General features: G+C 37.1%; 1 protein-coding gene across 9 annotated transcripts in view; it reads right to left on the bottom strand.

Annotated features, from left to right (window-relative positions):
• Positions 1-19,431, bottom strand: part of MAP7 (microtubule associated protein 7) — a 99,394-nt gene that overhangs the window by 27,447 nt on the left and 52,516 nt on the right. For 4 of the 9 annotated variants that reach the window (XM_068184858.1, XM_068184857.1, XM_068184856.1 and 1 more), the window contains exons 3-6: positions 15,684-15,761; positions 7,450-7,613; positions 6,606-6,717; positions 3,162-3,272 (exon numbers count right to left, since the gene is read on the bottom strand). In XM_068184858.1, coding sequence (XP_068040959.1) covers positions 3,162-3,272; positions 6,606-6,717; positions 7,450-7,613; positions 15,684-15,761 — 465 coding nt within the window. Of the gene's footprint in view, positions 1-3,161; positions 3,273-5,638; positions 5,726-6,605; positions 6,718-7,449; positions 7,614-15,683; positions 15,762-19,431 lie in introns of all 9 variants that reach the window. The other 5 variants (XM_068184854.1, XM_068184852.1, XM_068184853.1 and 2 more) reach the window with 2 other exon arrangements.

The raw sequence follows: 19,431 nt of genomic DNA, 5'->3' as shown, positions 1-19,431 counted from the left end.
AAAGAACATCCCAAAATAATAAGATCAACTTTAAAACAATGAGGTCAGGGTTGTTGTTTTTTTTTTTTCTTGCTCTTTTTGTTTTTAATGTCTCAGGGTGATATTTTCAACATTAAGTTTTTCAAACCATCTGACAGACAAGGGGAAGCAGTATTTTTTGTTCTCATGTTAAGCTATCACTCTAAAGGCTATTTCATAAATTTATAGAATGCTTTGGGTTGGAAGGGATCTGAAAGATCATCTAGTTCTAACCTTCCTCTGACGGGCAAGGACACCTTCCATTAGACCGGGTTGCTCAAAGCCCCACCCAGCTAGAGCTTGGGCATCCACAATTTCTATGGGCAACCTGTTCCACCTTCCTCCACCAACCTATCTCACCAGCCTCAGAGTGAAGATTTTCTTCCTAATATCCAATCTAAACCTTTCATTTTGAAGCAATTACCTCTCAGTCCTATTACTACATGTCCTTGTAAAAAGTCCTTCCCCAGCTCTCTTGGAGGACCCTTTTGCTGTAAAGTCTCCCTGGAGCCTTCTCTTCTCCAGTCTGAACAAGCCCAACTCTCTCTATTGCTCCGTTTTCATACAGGAAGTGCATTTGTGATAGGCTTGCTAGTACACGGAAGTACCCTTACCCCAGCCACAAGCAGGTTATTTTCAATAGATTAAAGATCTTTATAACCTAACTTGTAACTAAAAAACACACAAAGTTACAGGGCGCTGGCAAAAGTAAATAGGTTACAATCACCTGTATTTGTCTTCAGGATATACAACCTGAATACTAGAAAGTTGTCTTAGCAGCAGCAGAGTAATTTGCAAGTAGCAAACAGCAGCATTTGATTAGTTGTAGGAACAGATGGGAGGCAGGGATTTAACAGGCCTTCTGATGAGCACCACAAAGAAGACTCATTGATAAATGTCGTGTTTGCTTACACACATGCACAATATGGTGAGGAGTAGATAGGGGGAAACTGCTCTTTCTACAGGAAACAATACTGGAGCCTCTGAATGTCTTCTATAATGGTTGCATTAAACAGTGATGCAGTGATTGAGACAATCATCTGCTTGAAAGAAAAATCACTGCAGAGCAGGGGAAGAAAACAACTAGAGTGCAAGTTTTGCAAAACTTCAAGTATGTAACTCATACCTTATGAAAAGCAATATCCCCTTGCTAAGGTCTCCTTAAAGACCACAACTGCCAAAATCTATTGCTCAACAGCAGTTCTCTCCAGCTGAATATGTGTTCATGTTCTGTTACAGTTTCAACTATTCACTAACTACAGTAACATAAAGGCACAATGACGAGCCAGTTCTAGCTGCCCAATTGTACAATTGTGATGAAGAGCTATACAGCAATACGATACTTGAAATGGCATCAACCAGTCTTTTAGCCAATTAGTTAATGAAAACTTTTGTCTTTTGCTGCACCAGAGGAAAAAATGTCCTTCAAATGATAAAAAGGTGCTGCACAACAGATGACAAGTTCTTGTTGACAGCTATAAGCCACTTAGTAGGTAAGCTTATCATCCTTATCTCCAGCTCACTGTTTTGCAGGTGGGAGTCTATATTACAGACAAAGTGTAATTGGGTGCCCTCTGGAAGGTGAGATGGGGAGCAGGTAGTCACAGCCTTCCTTTAAGCACCTGCCTTAAGAGGTTGAGGCCACTGGAAAGACTAATGGCACTTCTTCAGATATATGGCTCAACTAGATTGAGCTATCTGACTTTACAAGAGAAAAAGCATTTATAGCATTTGGATTTACTTTCTGTCTTGAAGTCTGCAAAAGTCACAAGAGACTCATAAAGGGTTCTGTGCTGTTTTAGTAAAAATGCCAAGCAAAAAATGCCTCAGCATTTTGACATGTGGCTGTCACTTCCATATTCCCTTCCTTTCCCTACCACTAGGCTGCCTAGTATTGAGTTTAACGTCTCCTGAACTTGAAATGGGTGGCAGAAGCTAAAACACTGTGTTACCGTCCATAAGAGACTATCCTTTGTACTTAATGCCTGCTGCTTTTCACCTGCCTACTTCACTAAGACCCTTCCTCAAAAAAGCATCTGGCAATGAACAGCAACCATTTGAAAAAAAGACACACCTGAAAAGCTAATAAAGTTAAAACTGACTGGATTTCAACATTTAGAGCAAGAAATGACTGGTGCTTAGGAATAAATTATTTCCTAAGGTAATAATGTATTTTTCACAAGTTACCAAACTGTACAACTAGGTTTGCCCACTAAGATGAACATGGCTCATCAAATCAACCAGATACATGTGTTCACGCGAACTTGGAACTTGGTTAAGACACACAAATAATGACATCAACTAGACAGCACAACTACAAGCCCATTAAAAAATTGGTTTTAAAAAAATTTTATGGATTGAAATGGGACAGAACTCATTCTCAGTAGAGGACAAAAAAATCCCTACCAAGTATTTTACTGTAAAGCTCTTTGCACAAGTTACACAAGAGACATCCTTTTATAAAACTTTTAAGCTCTATGCTTCAGTCTCGTAAGTCCTCAGAACAGCAGCAGCAATTCAGCTATATTAATTTTTAAAAGTTTGATGGTTTGTCTTTTTTCAGACAGGTAAACACTAAAAATGTACACTGAAATGAAGCAATCTTTGAGAAATAACTGGACACAAAAAGTCAATAAACGGACAATATGAAAAACACCAACAACTCTTCCATAAAAATAACTAAAATGGTAATAAAATCAGAAAATATAATAACATAACTGCTTGAAAGCTTCATGCAACATGTTCTTAGACGTTCAAGAACTATTACCAAAAAGAAAGGAAAACAAAAAAATGACAAAATGGTCTAATACAAATAAAAGGTCACACATGATTGCATGCACTATGGAGTGATGTATTCTTTCAATAGCTGTACCTCATTTACTAAAAACCTGACAGAAGCACTTTTATTGTTTGCTAAGGTAGGATTGTTTAGGTAAATTCTCTTGTTTTAAAAAACAAGAATTATTTGTTCTCACGAGAAAAAATGTTCACCTATTTACTTGTCATATTTGAAGTCTTTCCACTTTCACTTAGATGAAGTACCGAAAATGACTTCAGAAGCTTGTTTTATGTGCAAAGTAATACATCATTACAGAACATTCTTTCTTGCTGCTCTTTTAATGCTTTTTTCTTCAAAACTGTACCTCTGTCTGGAGAATTTAGTAATGTTGCAGATGAGGAGGAGAGCCGCTTGTTTATGACTGGATCAACATGTTTCGAAAGGTTCATTGTTGAAACAGACCGCCTGTCTCGATCTAAAACAAATGGAGATAATGCTAATTGACAGCCCACATGCAATAGTGCAAGTTCCTAGCTTACTAGTGGGAGGAGGAAAACAGGACTAGGTCACTCCTGCTCTACCACAAGAACTTCCAAAATAAAATGGATTTCTCAGCAGACGTTGTACAGGTGACTCAAAGACTGGGCACAACACAATTTAAGCTTCAAATGTGTAAAATATTCTGTTCATTATCACTCAGTGGGTTGCAATCTAAAGACTTTCAATATTGTCAGAAAATCTTTGCTCACGACTTACAACAGAAAGCTTCATGGAAGGACCAAGATGGTTGGAAACACAAAACTTCATGGAAGGACCAAGATGCTTGGAAACATAAAAAACCACCCTGCTATCTGAATAAAAGGTGACAGGGCACTGTTACTAGGCAGATGGTCAATATTGTGACAGTGCCATGCTGAAAGATTAAGGGAAGACTAGTGCACAAAGGAAGTGAGGGTAAGCACCAAAGAAATTAAAGGATTTAGTTAAAAATCACACAGTTTTGTATAACTGCTAAACCACCCACCAGAGTTATTTACAGAGTGCTGAAAATCCAGCTCAGCACATACTTTAGCAGATATAAAAAAATCAGCCTCTGCAGAAAGTAGTGCATCTATTCAGCATACATAACAGGAAAAATTTATAATTTGATTTTAGTTTCTCTACATTTTAGAGTGGCATTACATCATTTGCACAACTGCTGCAGTCAGCATCTGCGTCCTGCTGAGGGGGTGATGGCTACTTCAAGAATAGAGATTGCACACACTTTGTGCATATGTGTGTCACAGGAAGTCTGCTGTGTCCTTTCTTTTTTCTCTCTCAAAAAAAAAAAAAACCCAAACAAAAAGAGCTCCAAGCTCTGTGCTTCAACTGCACATTTCCCATTACAAATTTTCATCTGAAAATCTGACATCCAAAACATGCTGTGAGAATCAATTCTGCTTTTGCTTACGTTTTAGCATGTACTGAACCTCAGCACGACTCAGCAAAGCACTCAACCATGCTGAAATGCAATGAGGCTTGAGCATATGCCTAACTGCCCTGCCAATTCATAGTCTGTGTATGCAAAAATGTGTCCGTACACTGTTTTCAAAGCTGACACAAACTCAGGACAATGACAGCATTAAAGATGCTGCTACTGAAATATTATTTGCCACTGTTTATTTATGACAAGTTTATTAAGATTGTATTTACCTGTTCTGTCCCAATAGATTAAATGATACTCACTGTGTACAAAAAAATTCATAGAAATAGAGTCTATGAAAAATACCTCAACTCTCCCCAGATCTATGAACTATATAGGATCCACTATAACTGGTTGGACTGAAGAAAGAGTCTCCCTACCCCATTTGATTATTCATTAACTTTAATGTTAGAATGACTTGGTGAGGGCATACAAGTGGCAGACTGGATACTGGGAGGAGAATAAAAACTCAGAAAGGGGTTTTAAAAAGGAGAAATCTAAATGTTGTAACTAAGAAAAAGAGCTCTGTAGGCTGTCAAGATGAACTCAAATTGATCTGTGGGGTAAATTGGACACTGCCCTGTGCAAGTCACTACTGGACAAACAATGTTCAGGCTTCCTGAGAACAGAACAATATTTGTAGGAATGGGATGGGGATCTTGATCTCATCTATAATCTGCCACTGAGAAACTACACAGTGTATCAGTACAGCCATAAAGTTTCTCTACATTTGGCAGAAAGGAAGTACTGCATAAACTGGCCTTCTGAAGATAACAAATGACAATATTGAAAATCACCTCTGTTGACATGACAACATTTCTCGTGTCAATGAACCTTATTTAAATGAATGACATTTAGCATAAGGATTCACATACAAGTGTTGGCAATATGAATCCTATTAATGTAGAATAGGCCAAATGCAATCTATTGCCTGGAAAATTGCTGCTTTCCTTATCCAAAAAAACCAAAAAGAAATGAAAAAAAAAAAAAAGGAATTAAAATACCCATGAGCAACGAAACAGCCAATGCAGCTGGTTATGTGTCTGTGTTCATGTGCAAAAATGTAAATCCTATGTGCAGTATGCCAAAAGGGCTTTAGAAAATAACAAAATATTCAAATTTGCTCTTCTTGAATTCCAGTAGATAGAATATTATGCTTCATTTCAGTGAATTGTGCCAAATCTTTAGAGTCAGCCAGCAGTAACTCTCCACCATAAAAATAAGTAATAATGAAAAATCTGGTACTAACAACAGTTCTAATCTATCATCATGGTGTTAAGCATGCATTGCAACTACATGAGGGTGGTTTAGTTACTGATGATCTCACTTCCTCAGAACTAGCTACAGGTGAAGGAAAAACAAACCACAGCATTATGTACCAGGTTTTCTAGCACCACCCAGAGATTTGAAGTGGTGCTCCAGGCCTGCTAAATCGAGAAAGGTGAATGATGACTCAAAAAAGTAACCTAGGGACAGAATGCAAGACAATGATTTTTCACAGAAAATAAAATAAAAATCAAGTAAGTTACACAAAGTTAAGCAAAAAAAAAAAAGTAACCTTTTATGAAAAAATAACTGTTTATTGAAATTATATATGACAGAGATTTCACAGCATTATTTTCTCAACTTTTTTTTCCTCCCCTGATGAGAGGTGAGACACATATAAATAGGAATATGAAGAAATGAACTTAAAGGATCACTTTCTGTTAAAAGATGTAAAGGAAAAGTTCTCTTCTGGGAAACTTGATTGAACAGGGTATACACACATTAATGATTGGCAGATTAAGTTAGAGAAGATAATTGGGAGGAAAAGCATATAGCTAAAATACACTTAATTTGCCAATCTTTAGGGGAAGAAAAGGGACTTCTATTTCCCCAAATTTCAATACACGGCACAGATCTCATATTACAAAAAAATATTTTTCTTCCTTCTACCTACTTTAATCTCAGTATTTGGTCATTCCACCAGACCTACTTTTAAAGGCACAAAGCTAGCATTTGCCACAGTAGCTCATATCACAAGATTGACACAGCACAAGCACACCCACGTATACACACACGAACAACAGCAAAGCAGCAGGAGTGAGAAGCTGCAGCAAGGTAGTTACAGAATAAGTCAACTCCCAAAACAAGCTGTAACTTTTGTTCAGATTTCTTTCTCCTTGTTACCTTTTTGCTACACAAGAATATCACAAACATGCCACTGCTAGCAATAACAGGACCAAGAGAAAAAAGAATACAACCTAACATACACTGAATCATTCTTCCTTTCAGAAGAAGAAAAGTAAATTCCAATTGACTGGTGGGGAAGGGAAACTGGCAAGCAAAGCAAGCCTCCCTCTTTACCTGTGTTATTAATGCGGTTGTGTAGTGCTCCTCCCCAGGACCACCTGTTTTGCCTTTGTTTTGGCTTCTGGCTTCTTTCAATTGTGCGACGTACAACAGCTTCATGTCGTTCCTTGAGTACAACAGGATAACACGTTTAGATACTATTGAGCTCTTAGCTTTATTTTCTTATCAAACCCTGCTACCCTCCATCACATGGACAAAACCAAGTAGGCGTCTTAGGTGTTTAAGCTTATGTGCTGCCAACTTAGGACACACTGACTCAAACAAAATTAGGCAGCAAGTAAGCCATAAATAAGTTAGCACGTTAACTGAAATTTTGAAAAGGTAAGATCTGTTTAAGTGGCCCTGCTACTACACAAACACATGCTAGTGCTACTTCCCATCTACTAAATACCATAAGAGTGGAAGAGATAGGAAACACAACACTCACAAGGATGAGGTGACTTACACACTGCACATACTTCCCGGCTTAACTCAGACAAATCAGCCAAGAGCATATTTCATTGCACACTCATTTTTGAAAAGGTTTTCTTAGGGCAACTTATATTTAACTACCCTTAAACTGAATGGCTAAGAATTAACAGATAACCATACAAACCTGGCCCAAATTGTTTTTCTGCATGAGTTTGCACAGTGCCATACACAGTAATCCAGGCTTGCTCAACTTCACCGCATTTGATTCATAGCAGAAGCAGTACCTGTGCAAGTAAGGCTTAAAATCCTTCCACACACTCTCTCATACTGACCGTGGCTCACGTTGCATTCTTTACATCAGCTCTTAGAGAAGAAGGTTGATAGAGCAAGAGAAGTTGAAAAGTTGTTTCATGACATTCGTTCTTACCTTCTCTTCTTCTAGTTTTTGCCTTCGCTTTTCCTCTACGGCAGCTCGCCTTCTCTCTTCCTTTAGTCTCTGCTCTTCTAGCTTCTTTCTGCGTTCCTCTAGGTGTTTTTCATAATGTTGCCGTGCTCTCTCTTCTCTTTCTAGCCAGACAGATTCTCTAGCAGCTGTGAGAAAAATGAGAAATAAAGGTATTAACTTGCTTTATGCAATGAAGTCTTTAATACATTTCGAATAGCCAAGGTAAATAGAAAGCCTTTTGAACTCTCTTTCTTCAGACATGTGTAATATCCTTATCTCTCCTCATTTATTAAAATGTACTCTGGCCACACACTGATTTTATCTAATCTCAATTTACTTATTATGAATTACCAAGATGTATTTGAGCAGACAGTTTCTTCATGGAAGAAAGGATTTTTTGCTAGCTAAAAATGCCTAAATACTGAAGTCAGATGTATGTGAACAAACTTCCGTTACACAAACCATGCTAATTCTCTGCAATATTTTACTGAAAAAAAGACAATAAAAAGAGAGGTAAAACTATAATAACTTGCACCTTTATTCATCAGTAGAGATCTCTTATGATAGAAGTGGCTGGGATAACAATTCTAGCACCTGGACCAACAGAAGGAAGGATGTTACCCACCAAAGTCTAAAGGTAAACATTAATCTGTCACATAATTCCACTTCAAACAACATATTTCAGAAGAGCTAATCAAGACAAATAAGAAGCCAAGACCAATTTTTCTCCCTATCAGCATCTGAATTTTCATGAATTTTGTAGAATGCAGGCTCAGACTGCAGTCCACATTAAACCATTGATGTAGGATACTCTGGATCTCTCCGCACTGGTGCCTTGAAACCTTTGGGACACAGAGTGGAGCTAGATTGTTCCCTTATGCAACATTCTATGTTTGCAGTCTTAGTGCTACCATCACATAGGAAATGCTCTAGACTCTTACAGAATCCTTTCACCACAAGTGGTACATAAATTAATAAAAAAACCCAAAATCCAACCAAAGCAAACCTACCTACCACAAAAAAAAAAAAAAAACCAAAACAAACAAACCCAGGGCATACATCCTGTTACCTAGACCCTGAACACACTAAGTAACCCAATGTAGTTGTTCAAAACTGGAACTCAATCAAACCCTTTTGCAGAAGTTTTGAAAAATCCATGCTCTTTGAAAGAGCTAAGACTATCTAAGAAGCATAACTGCATATATCTCATGAAAACCCAGCTAGCTGTAGCACGTCAGCTTTTAATGAATAGTCACCTATGTACAGACTCTAATGACCATATCAAGATGAGCTGCTGCTGTGAGCCACAAGGCTTCCATGGATTCTGTGATGAACTGGCTCTTTTGTGCCTGGAATCTGCTTACAATGGCAACCCAGCACAAAAGGGTTCTTTGGTCATCTACTGAAAATTAATAAATAAAAAAAAGAATAAAACCAAAACAACAACAACAAAAAAAACCCCACAACTTCAACAGCCTTCTTAACTGATGTCACTGGAATATTAATTTGCCTATAAAAGACATGGAGATTATTTGTTCTTTCTGTTATTAATGTAAATGGCTAGACTTTCTTGGGGCACTGTTTATGGTGATTTCCATAGGTTTCCATCTGTCATGTTGTTTAGGAAAAGAAATGAGAATAGGACATTTGAACTTTTAAGACTAAATTCAAGAAGAGAGTGGCTAAAAAGATATTTATATACATCATTAGTGCTGGTAAGACAATCAGAATGCTGGACCTCTGGACAAAACACTGATCTTCAGCTTTCTGCTTCTCTGAGAGGGGTGATAAAAAAATCACACTTTTGTGATACAGCAAGACAGCTCAGTAACAGAAACAAGCATTAGTGATGGATTAACCCAGGCAAATGGATGTGTTCGGCTGGAATAACTTTAAAAAAAAATAACAGACCTGATTCAAAACAAATAAAAAGCTACATCTTTCCACCTTTAGGCTACAGGCAAAAGACAGCAGAAAATATGCGCCCACTTGCTAACATAAGGAAGTTACTAATTTTATGCTTGGACCAAGTATTTAACAAGTACAAGAAAGCATGATTTATGATATATCTATTTGCTGAAACAATGTAATATCTATTTTCATTAATTTAACTTTTTTCACAGATAGAGATATAATTTTAACTACTTTTATTTTTTTTCAAGTATCAATTCCTCCATTTTATCTTATTAGCGAATCGAAGGAGAACACCTGCTTTGTTTATACTTCTTCCTGTATGCACTACTGACATTCTTCTATGAACTTAAGGGCTCAGGTTTGTCACCTATAAGGTAGGTATATACAGTGACGTAAGTTAGCGTCTTCAGATATATAAGGCTATCTTCAGGAAAAATAAGAAGTTTAGAACATTTTTATTTCACTCTTATGACCCTATTTATGAATTTTCAGAAATATTTTCCTGCTACCCCAAATATATATGAACAAATTGTCTTGTAGAGTAAAAAGTTTACTCTTTAGACCTCTGTGCTAATGTCAAAACTATTTAAAAAAATATATTAAGCTCTATTCTGGATACACAGGTGTGCTTCTAGAAGCACAGCATCAAATGCCTGGCTGATAGAAAGAATCAGCAGATGAGCATACAGAAAACTGAAGATATCTCTAAAAGGTCTCATCAACCTGAAAGAGCAGCCAATTTGAGGATGTGGCAGGGAAGAATACCAACTTCTATGATGGTGTCTCCAGAAACTGTGCCAAAAGCTCTGCCTGGTGCTGAACCAACACAAAACTCCAGTGTGGGTACAGTCCAACAAAAAGGCATTTTCTCAGGCCTGAGCATTAACAGCTTCATGATCCTTCTCTCCCTTGTAATACCTCACACTGTCTGACAACATGCAAGATTCATTGAAGGAAAGTTTGGTCATCATTGAGATAGCACCTGCATTCTGAAAGCTTAAATTCCATTGGAACAATTACATTAAAACTGGAAAGTACAAACAAAAGTCACAGCCTGATCCATTTTCTATTCCATTCCTCAGTACAATCAATACATTTGAACACAGCCATGTGATACAGGGACACCAAATTAGAGCATAAAAACAAGATTTAGAAATTGAGCCCTAGACATGCTGTTGAATACCTTCTGCTTGTTTAAAAACTAGAAAGCTGGATTAGATTACAAAGCAACATAATTAAGGCTGTGTTTCTGACACTTCTGAAGTGAATAACAGAGCAAAAGAAAACAAGGTCAATCAAGAAAAAGACACTCCAATATTAAGAGACACATAAGACTTGAAACCAATTAATTTTACACTGGAATTAACTAATAAAATGTGGAAGATGTTAGCTACAAACCAAGCATGTTTCTTTTTTGGAAATAATTTTGTAGTTTCTTTCCCCAATCATACACAGTAGAACTATTCTTTGCAGGGGTTTTAGGCAGTGAGGGAAGAAGGAGCATGCACTAAGTGTCAAAGCCTTTATTTTCTGTTTATCTCTGTGAAGCAAAGAATGTGCCCCTAGATTCTCTTTTTCTGTTTCTTCTGCTGTCTCATCACTTCAGTCCTTTTTCTTTTGGTTTACTGCCTATACAAAGGCAGATCAGTCTAGCACCATGCTTTCTCAGTCTGCCTTTTGAATCCATGGACACATGGACAGCTTACCTGAGCCAAAATCCTAGAGTCTTTGTCAAGCTTTCCAGCCTTTATCTTTTCTAACCTTACAGCACTGACCTCACCATGAGCTTTCTCCTCTGAGTGCTCTTTCACCTTTGCTCACTGCCAGCTCTGCACTGAGGTGGTGATTGCCCCCTTGCTGCATTAGCAGTAAAATGGATAGGTGATGCTTTAACCGTACCTAAAAATGGGGACATTACACAGAAGTGGCTGACTGAACAAATTAGAAGCTGAACTTCAGAGCTGTAATTAAAGGTGATGTGAGATTCTCTAAGCCAACCTTTCCCCAGTAACCATGCTCTGAGGGACATTTTTCACTGAAATTTTTTAACTAATCTTCCTTTAAAATTGTTTTCTTGTCTTACAAACCCTTTTGACATTCAAGTTCTCTAAGGAGATCCCAAAATTATTCATATGATAGGGTCAATGATTCCTAGTTTCTGTGGGGCTTCTTTCTGTTGGATGAAGTTCTGCCCTCAAGTGCCAGGGAAGAAAATAGGCCAGAAGGAATTTACTCACAGTAAAAATTGTAATTTTTATTAATGTTATTATTTTGCCAATGATCACTTTCTGTGATGTTTCAAATACTATTTTAGTGCTTATGTATTGTAAGTATTAAGAATTTAATTAATTTAGCCAACTTGAAATTCAGACATATTCTAAGAACTACGATTAATCACTCTTTATTTAAGGAAATGTGCTAAGTCAAAAAGCAGTATTACCATCTTTTGTTCCCAACGCTAGAAACTAAATGAACCATGTGTCCTTGTCAGGATCATAATTCTGATAATTCTAAAAAAAGATCAGTCTTCAAGCAGGATTAGCGTAGATAAGATATGCACAGAAGTGAGACTCAAAACAGTTTTCTCAAGAATCAGGGACCAAGACACTGCTAAGTAATAATAAGAAAAATCTTCCTCTTTGCTAAGTCATTACCCAAGGTTGTCAGAATGAAACCCATTTTAAAATCCCAGTTATTTTCCCTGTTGAAAAACACATTTTGATTTTTCTTTCCAGTTAGGGAGGACCAGGTCTGTGCTGAACCAGAGACTAACTGGCATGGAACAACTTTCACCACTACCACTAAACTTCTACCCTCCAAAATGGTGACAGCACTTAATTAGCACATGCAGAAAAGCCCATGGACCTTCCCAGCTCATTCCCAATCCTTGTCTGGGAATCAGCAAGCAGACAGCTAGTTGCCTGGAGGCAACATCCTGACAGGATCCATCATAACAGCTTTATAGCAAGAAGAATTAAGTTTTACCACCAAGGAATGCTCTTCAGCACTGGTAATTTGGCAGTACAGATACAACCAGTATGGCAGATAAGGGTAAAGTCCACATGATGAAAAAGCAGCAGTTTTCAGTAATGTTTTCCAGTTTGACTAGGCTATCTACCATGGTTGCCTTCATAAAAAGTCAGTTCCAACATGTTTCTCTCAGCATCCAGTGCCAATACACAGCTGCTCAGCCTGACACTTGTTAAGTGCCAAGCTGGAGCCAGAGTGTGATAGGTCCCTTTGCTCTGGCCTCCAGGAACAGATCTACCACTGCCTCTCTTGGGATTTCCATCTTGCATAACCCAAGAGGGTTAGTCTCACATAGAGAGATCTGATATCTGTATTTTAAAGGACAGATGTTAACTTTTATCCATAGGTGCTGTGGGAAAGAGCACAAAAATGAAAACATGGTTACTAAAGAGAAAGTGACAACACTGGAAGCATTACTTAGAAAATCAAGTAAGGTCACCCTAACAAATCCTTTAAAGGCCTGAATGTGATATCAGCAAAACACACATTACCAAATGGTCAGGAGATTAAAAAGAATGAAGCAGAAAACCCTCCATTAAATTGTTGCAACTTTAGTCATGCAAAAAGAACTGCACAGAAAAAAGTCAAAGAATTAATATTTTAGAAATGTTGGAATGGCATTTTAAAAGCAATGCCTTTTCTACAGTGAATGAACTAAACCAATAATTCCTTCTTGTTGGTGGGATTTGCTGATTGAGTCCCTGTGTATCTTCTATGTTACCTAAAGAAGAGTCTGAAACAAAACATGAATATACTAAAGGTGAAAGAGGGATTTTTTGTAGAAGCTTCTTTAATCTTTTCAATTAGGTGGCTAAACATGATCCTTAATAAACAGCAGATACTGAATGGAAGAAGATACAAGATACAAGAAACAGCAGTCCCAGCACATATATATATATGTATATATATATATACATACACACATACATATACATATATATATATATATACACACATACATACATATATACCCAAAAATGACAGCATTTCCTACTCTCTAAGCACTCATTAAAAATCGGACTTAGACACCCAAGTGTGCTAAGTAGTCTAAGACTGCTAAAATACTATTTCCAGGTGCAAGCAAATCCTCAGGAGTTCAGAGCACATGCCAACCCACCAAAGGAAAGCCAAATCTATTACAGTGGAACTTGAAAAAAATTGAACTTGAGAGTAAAAAAAAAGGGGGAAGAAAAATGGTCTTAAATCAACTCTTCTTTAATATCAGAATATTGCCCAATAAATAAACATAATCCTTATTAAACTGGCACTCCACATGTTCTTAACAGAAGGGTCAAACAACTTAATTTTCCTGACCTCCAGGAGTTCAAGTTGTTGAAAGTACAAAACAAAATTACCACCAGCTCTACACCTAGAGAACTGAACCCTTTCCTTTTTTTCCTGAGCAAAGAATAATTTTGCTTGAGGTATGACTGAAATTCTCAACTTCTGTATAAAAAGAAGTCTTTGCTAAACCTGACAGATCCTCTGAATCAAAAGGAATGGAATTAAGTTTAAATCCAACCTAATTCTATTGAAAAAAAAGAAAATTCCTTCCTCCAGTTGCTTTACTGTTACATGGCTGATGTCCCAGTATTAACAAAATCCAACTCTAATTTTTAACAAGACATATTTATGTAACAATATTTTACAACTTAATGTTTAAGAGTGACAGCTTAGGAATTTCTTTGCTGTGGTTCACATGACATGAGTGACTGATTATCTAGGTTCTGCACTAAATGCACAAAAAAAAAAAAAAAAAGAAAGTTGCATGACATTGTAAAAACCATTCCTTTGCTGTACTGGAACACAAATCTCAAGAGATAGCTCCTAAATCATAGCAGACAAATATACAGATGAAAGTACAATGCGACTTTCAATTTTCGCAACAACACACAATACACTCATACATCATAGGGACATGCAGAACTCTGCCATGTGGAAATGAAGGATTCCACATCAGCTTACAAAAACTCCTGATGCAGCTTTGATGTTGCTTTAAAACATATCACACAAAATAACACATTTCTCAACAGAAATCATGTCCTTCTGGTAACAAATACTCATTTATCAAAAGCTAGAAAAATCTGAGTTGAGTTAAATTCAAGGAATGCATCTTTCTCTGCATTTGAGTAAAGCATTGTTATTATACAAGGATGAAACCTGAAAAAAAAAAACCAAATTCAAGACATGGAGCCATCATCTGTGAAAAACTAATTAAAATGGGCCAGTAACATCCATTTGCTCTGAAATTTGAAGAAACTAAGCCTACACATACCTTCAACCTCAACTCAAGGAGCAGCTTTTCAGGGATTATCAAACATCCTGTCATGTTACCCCTTGAGCAAGCCAAAACTAAAGTTTTCCTTTTCCCCTCCAAAACAATCCCAGTGATTCATGCATGGCTATTGCAATGTTATAAGGTGCTGTAAATAAAGGAGGATATAAATGCTATCAAGACCTAGGTGACAATGATGGCTCTTCAGGTTAGAAAAAAACCAGCATAATTCTGGCTAGAGTTACAATATAGTTCAATAAACTTTCAGAAGTTAGAAATGGGAAATAAAGAACTTCTGTTTCTCAAGCCCTAAAAACAATTCAGCATTGAAAGAAATCAGAGGAAACATATAAAAAAGAGGAAATACTTGTTTTTCCCAACCTCCCAATTACCACTGATCTTTGTGGCAGCCAAACATATAAAAGTTGTTCAGAAAGCCACCAATTTGGCTTCACATAATTCTTAATTCTCTCACCACCATACTCAGTAAACTGCCCTCAGCAGTCAGTTGTTAGGTAGCCTTCACTACTCACTTGAATTGTGTTATACATACACAGGCACAGGTGACATAAGACATTGTGCACACCTATTTGACACCTACTAAAGGTTTGACCTGAAAAAAGTACCCCGCTATATTAAAAAATTCAATCATACATTGGCAACATATTCTGCAATTCTATTTTATGGTATTCAGCATTTTAATCTTAATTGGTAAAATATTCTAAAATTTCAAAATTCCTTTTACATCAGCTAAGCTCCCTTGCATGATTTAAGAATTAAACCTACTTTTTATTCACATTTACAGAACAGGTGAGAGATGTAGTACTGATGAACTAAAAGATCAACTTTAAAGATATGATAGTGTATCTAAGATAACACTATTGCAAATCTAGCACTATCATTTTGCTGACTGCCCCTAAAAATAAGCTGGCAATAATGCTGCATGCACATGACAGTCCATTAAAAACAAACAAACAAAAATCAGAGGGGGCCTTACCTAGCTGTTTTTCTCGCTCTTCTCTCCGTTCTCTGGCAAGCCGTTGCCTATCATCAACCTTTAGTACTGTTGGATGATCTACAAATGGAGAAAGAGGAGTATTAGGCACATAGCATAAAATCTAATACTACCAAATCCAAACTTATAGGAAAATGGCTGTTAACTCTAATTATTCTTTCAAAATAGATAATGTTTTCAGAAATCTATCTTATTTTTAAAAACCTAGAAAACTGATAATTAGAATGCATTCCTATTTTTTAAGATGTAAAATACTTCCAAAGAATAGACTAAGATGTGACTGCAAGTACCCAGCAAGACGACTGCTTGTAAAAGCCAAGGAAGAAGCTTTATTTTGTTTCCAAGCCTAAAAAACTTGACTGCTAGAGAGCATTTTGAAAAAATACTGTTTATTATTCCATAATGTCTCTCCAAAATGCATCCCCAGGAAAGGCTATTATAATAAAGCTTTATCTTCCCCTTGATATTGCCTCAGAACAACCAATAAGCCCTATATCATGACACAAGAACCTCAGCACCCAAGCAAAACAGGCTGAATCAAAACACTGATCTGGCTGAGTAATTCCAAAGCAGTTCTGGCTGAGCCTCTGAAAAAAGCATGATATTGATTTCAAAAGATGTTTGTGTGCACATGTGTTAAAAACTCTGGCAAACATACTAAAGGCAGTCCATCACATGCATGGACTAGTATAACACGAGTCAAGTAAGATGAGAGCTGTAACTATTCTTGTAGACTGAAATTTATCTATGCGAGTACTTCATAACTGCAACTGGCTGCTTGGATCACAGCAGTAAGACTGAGAATAATATGGAAGATCTGTGTCAGAGCCCAGGTCTGACTTTAAAAATTCAGGTTTGATTGGAAAACATCACTTGCTCAATGATGGTTCTGGAAGACAACAAAGTGCTGAACAATTAGCATTCAACTTCCAGTCTCAGCAATGGAGCTGTTCCAGACAAAGGGACCAAAATCCAAGTTAGCAATTCATCTCAGCGTGCTGCCAAAACTAATTTCCTACTCAGCCTGCTCTGTTAAACCTGGAAAGCTCTTAATATTATGGGGTTTTTTTCAGTAGCACTGAAAAAAATCTGCTTTGCATAAGAACACAGTAAACAAAAAACCCACAGAAAAATCAACAATTTCTGGGTATAAATAAATGGTCTGATTTATTTTGGTACTGAGAGGAACTCAGTTTTTAAGTTTTTTAAGACAAAGAGCTATTTGAATACTGTCATCATGAAAGTGCACAAGGCAACAGAGCCTTTTCACTATTCAGTGTGTATACACTTGTAAGCAACTTGTAAAAACATGTAGAGTCAGCCTACTTGTGTATGGGATGCATACCTATGAAAAAAGTTATTAGCAAACAATACAATAGGTCATAAAACTGAGGTTAAAGATATTTGCAAAGTAAGTCCCTGAAGTGAGGCTATGCTAGACTAATTTTGAATAGTTATTTGAATTAGATTAAAAAAAAAAACATAATAATGTGCATTTCATCCTCTAACAGAAGTTTCTGTATAAGCATAACAGGATTTCTTGGGTGAACCAGTTCAGCAACAGCTAAGTACACTTTAATTACTCTTGAACTCTAATAAGTGAAAAACTATTATCTCAACAACTGTCAGACTAGAGCCCCAATTAAGAGTGTTAATAGCAATGCACAGTAACAGCTGCAAGGAGAAAACCCATTGCACAGTTGGCAGGGAGAACCTTCAAAGACAACAGCACCAGTGAAGGGCACAACAAGTGAAAAAGTCACCAGCAAAGGTAATTTATCACCCAGTTGCAGGTCAAAACTTCAGTGATGGCTGACTAGCCCACAGTGCTGCCATTTATGACACTTTGCTCAGTCATGGCATGGCAGAGATTTGCCCACTGCATGGTGTACATCTGCATTTGGCTGATGTTCAGGAGTGCGCTGACTCACACGCAGTCCCTTTAGCATGCAGGCACAGGTCAAAAGGGTAATAATATTCCTTCTCCCTGGTGACTGGCACACAAGGTTCACAAAACATGAATTTCTGTGGCATGAGTAATTAGGGCTTGTGGAATAATGCACATTTTCCCTGGAAAACAAAGATTCCCTTCAAGGGCTGTCAGCAAAGTCAATGTAACATTGAGTTGACAGAAAATGATGAGGCACTGGGGAAAAATGTAGAAACCTGCTTCTTTCAGAATATCCTTCCAGTTGGAGTATTTTTTTCCCTTTCTTGAGAAGAGAGATTTCCCTATCGGAGAGAGGCAACTGTTCTTCAAAGAGGCAGCAGAGTTACATAGACAGGCAAACTGAAAAGGTCTCCCTTAAGAATTCCTAATTATAAGCAATGAAGGAATAAAATAAATTTTTAAAGTTGCCCTCTGCCACTGTGTTTGAAGATATCCAATTATTTTTTCCATATCACACACCTGATAGTGTTCACACACGAACAGTCCCTCTCCCAACACCCCACGATGTTAGAGCAATCCTAAAGAATTTGCATTAAGTTGCAGGCTATGCAGAGTGTGTGTCTTCAGTAACAAGGGATTTTGCATACATTTGGGATCACAAAGAGCTAAATCAATATTAGGACAAAGATGAGGGTAACACCTTTGTACCAGACCATCATTGCATTTGGTCTGCTAGAAGCTGGAGCACATATTATCAGTGCAAGATTTACATTGATAATTAAAATGTCTTCTCTAAGTTTTCAAAATTATCCTTCATAGTTTGGCTACAAACCCAAACTCCAACATTTGCATTCTGAATCCACATGTTCTGTTGGCAACCCAGTGCCGAGCATCAATAGTTTCAAACTGTGGCAAAACAAGAGAGCTCACTGGGACTGCTCCCCGTTTCATTTCTCATGTCACTATTCATTAAAAACCCACCAGGTAAATACCTGGGGGGTTGGCATTTCTTCTTATTTGGTAGGAATATCAGGACAAACAAAATATTTTGTACTCTCTTTTGCTCATGTTCCTCATCAGACCATCAGCTTTAAGTTACTGTGAAAGGAAATGGGAAACATGTCAGCTGCAATGAATCCTGCAAGAATTTCTCATTTTTTAGAGAAATAATTGCCAATAGGGCATATACAAAGCCTAAGAGACAACACTCCAGGAAGACCCACATGCTGCTTTGGAAGTTGCAGTCTGGTTATGCTACAATATGTAGGAAGTCACACTCAACAATCTATTTCCCTTCACTTATGTAAACAGCACAGATTTAAGCATTCGTATGATAAGGATGCTGGGAGAATAAATAAGCAATAGGTCTGCATAGGAGAAATTAATTTTGTACCTGTTACTGGAAATTAAGCCTCTAAATTACGTATAAAAACAGCATATGTTCAGATTTTTAGAACATTTAGTGGGTGTTCAAAATTCATTTTAGTAAGTTAATAGGTAATTTTGAAAACTCAGAAACTGTGAACAGTATTTTGCAGAAATTCAGCATGAAAACATCAATAGGTATTTTTTTCCTAATGAGAGTAACAACAGCAAAAAACAAATTTTACAAATCTTCTACAGAACTAAGGCTCGACAAACTCCTAAGCAAAATTTATATTCGTAGAAATTTAAGTTCCTAAATTATCAATTGTCATATATACTTTGTAAATATGACCAGTTTTTGTAGCTCATACTATCAGCTCCACTCTGCCTTCCCTCATTCCAGCCCCAAGAATTTTGGATTCCTTCTACACACCAGCATAGATGAAAGGAACATTGGAATAGCTAAGATGCCCT

Source organism: Anomalospiza imberbis, chromosome 3, assembly GCF_031753505.1.
Source record: "Anomalospiza imberbis isolate Cuckoo-Finch-1a 21T00152 chromosome 3, ASM3175350v1, whole genome shotgun sequence".
Lineage (NCBI taxonomy): Eukaryota > Metazoa > Chordata > Aves > Passeriformes > Viduidae > Anomalospiza > Anomalospiza imberbis.
Note: the sequence above shows the minus strand (reverse complement) of the source record. Positions and strands in the feature narration are given on the sequence as shown.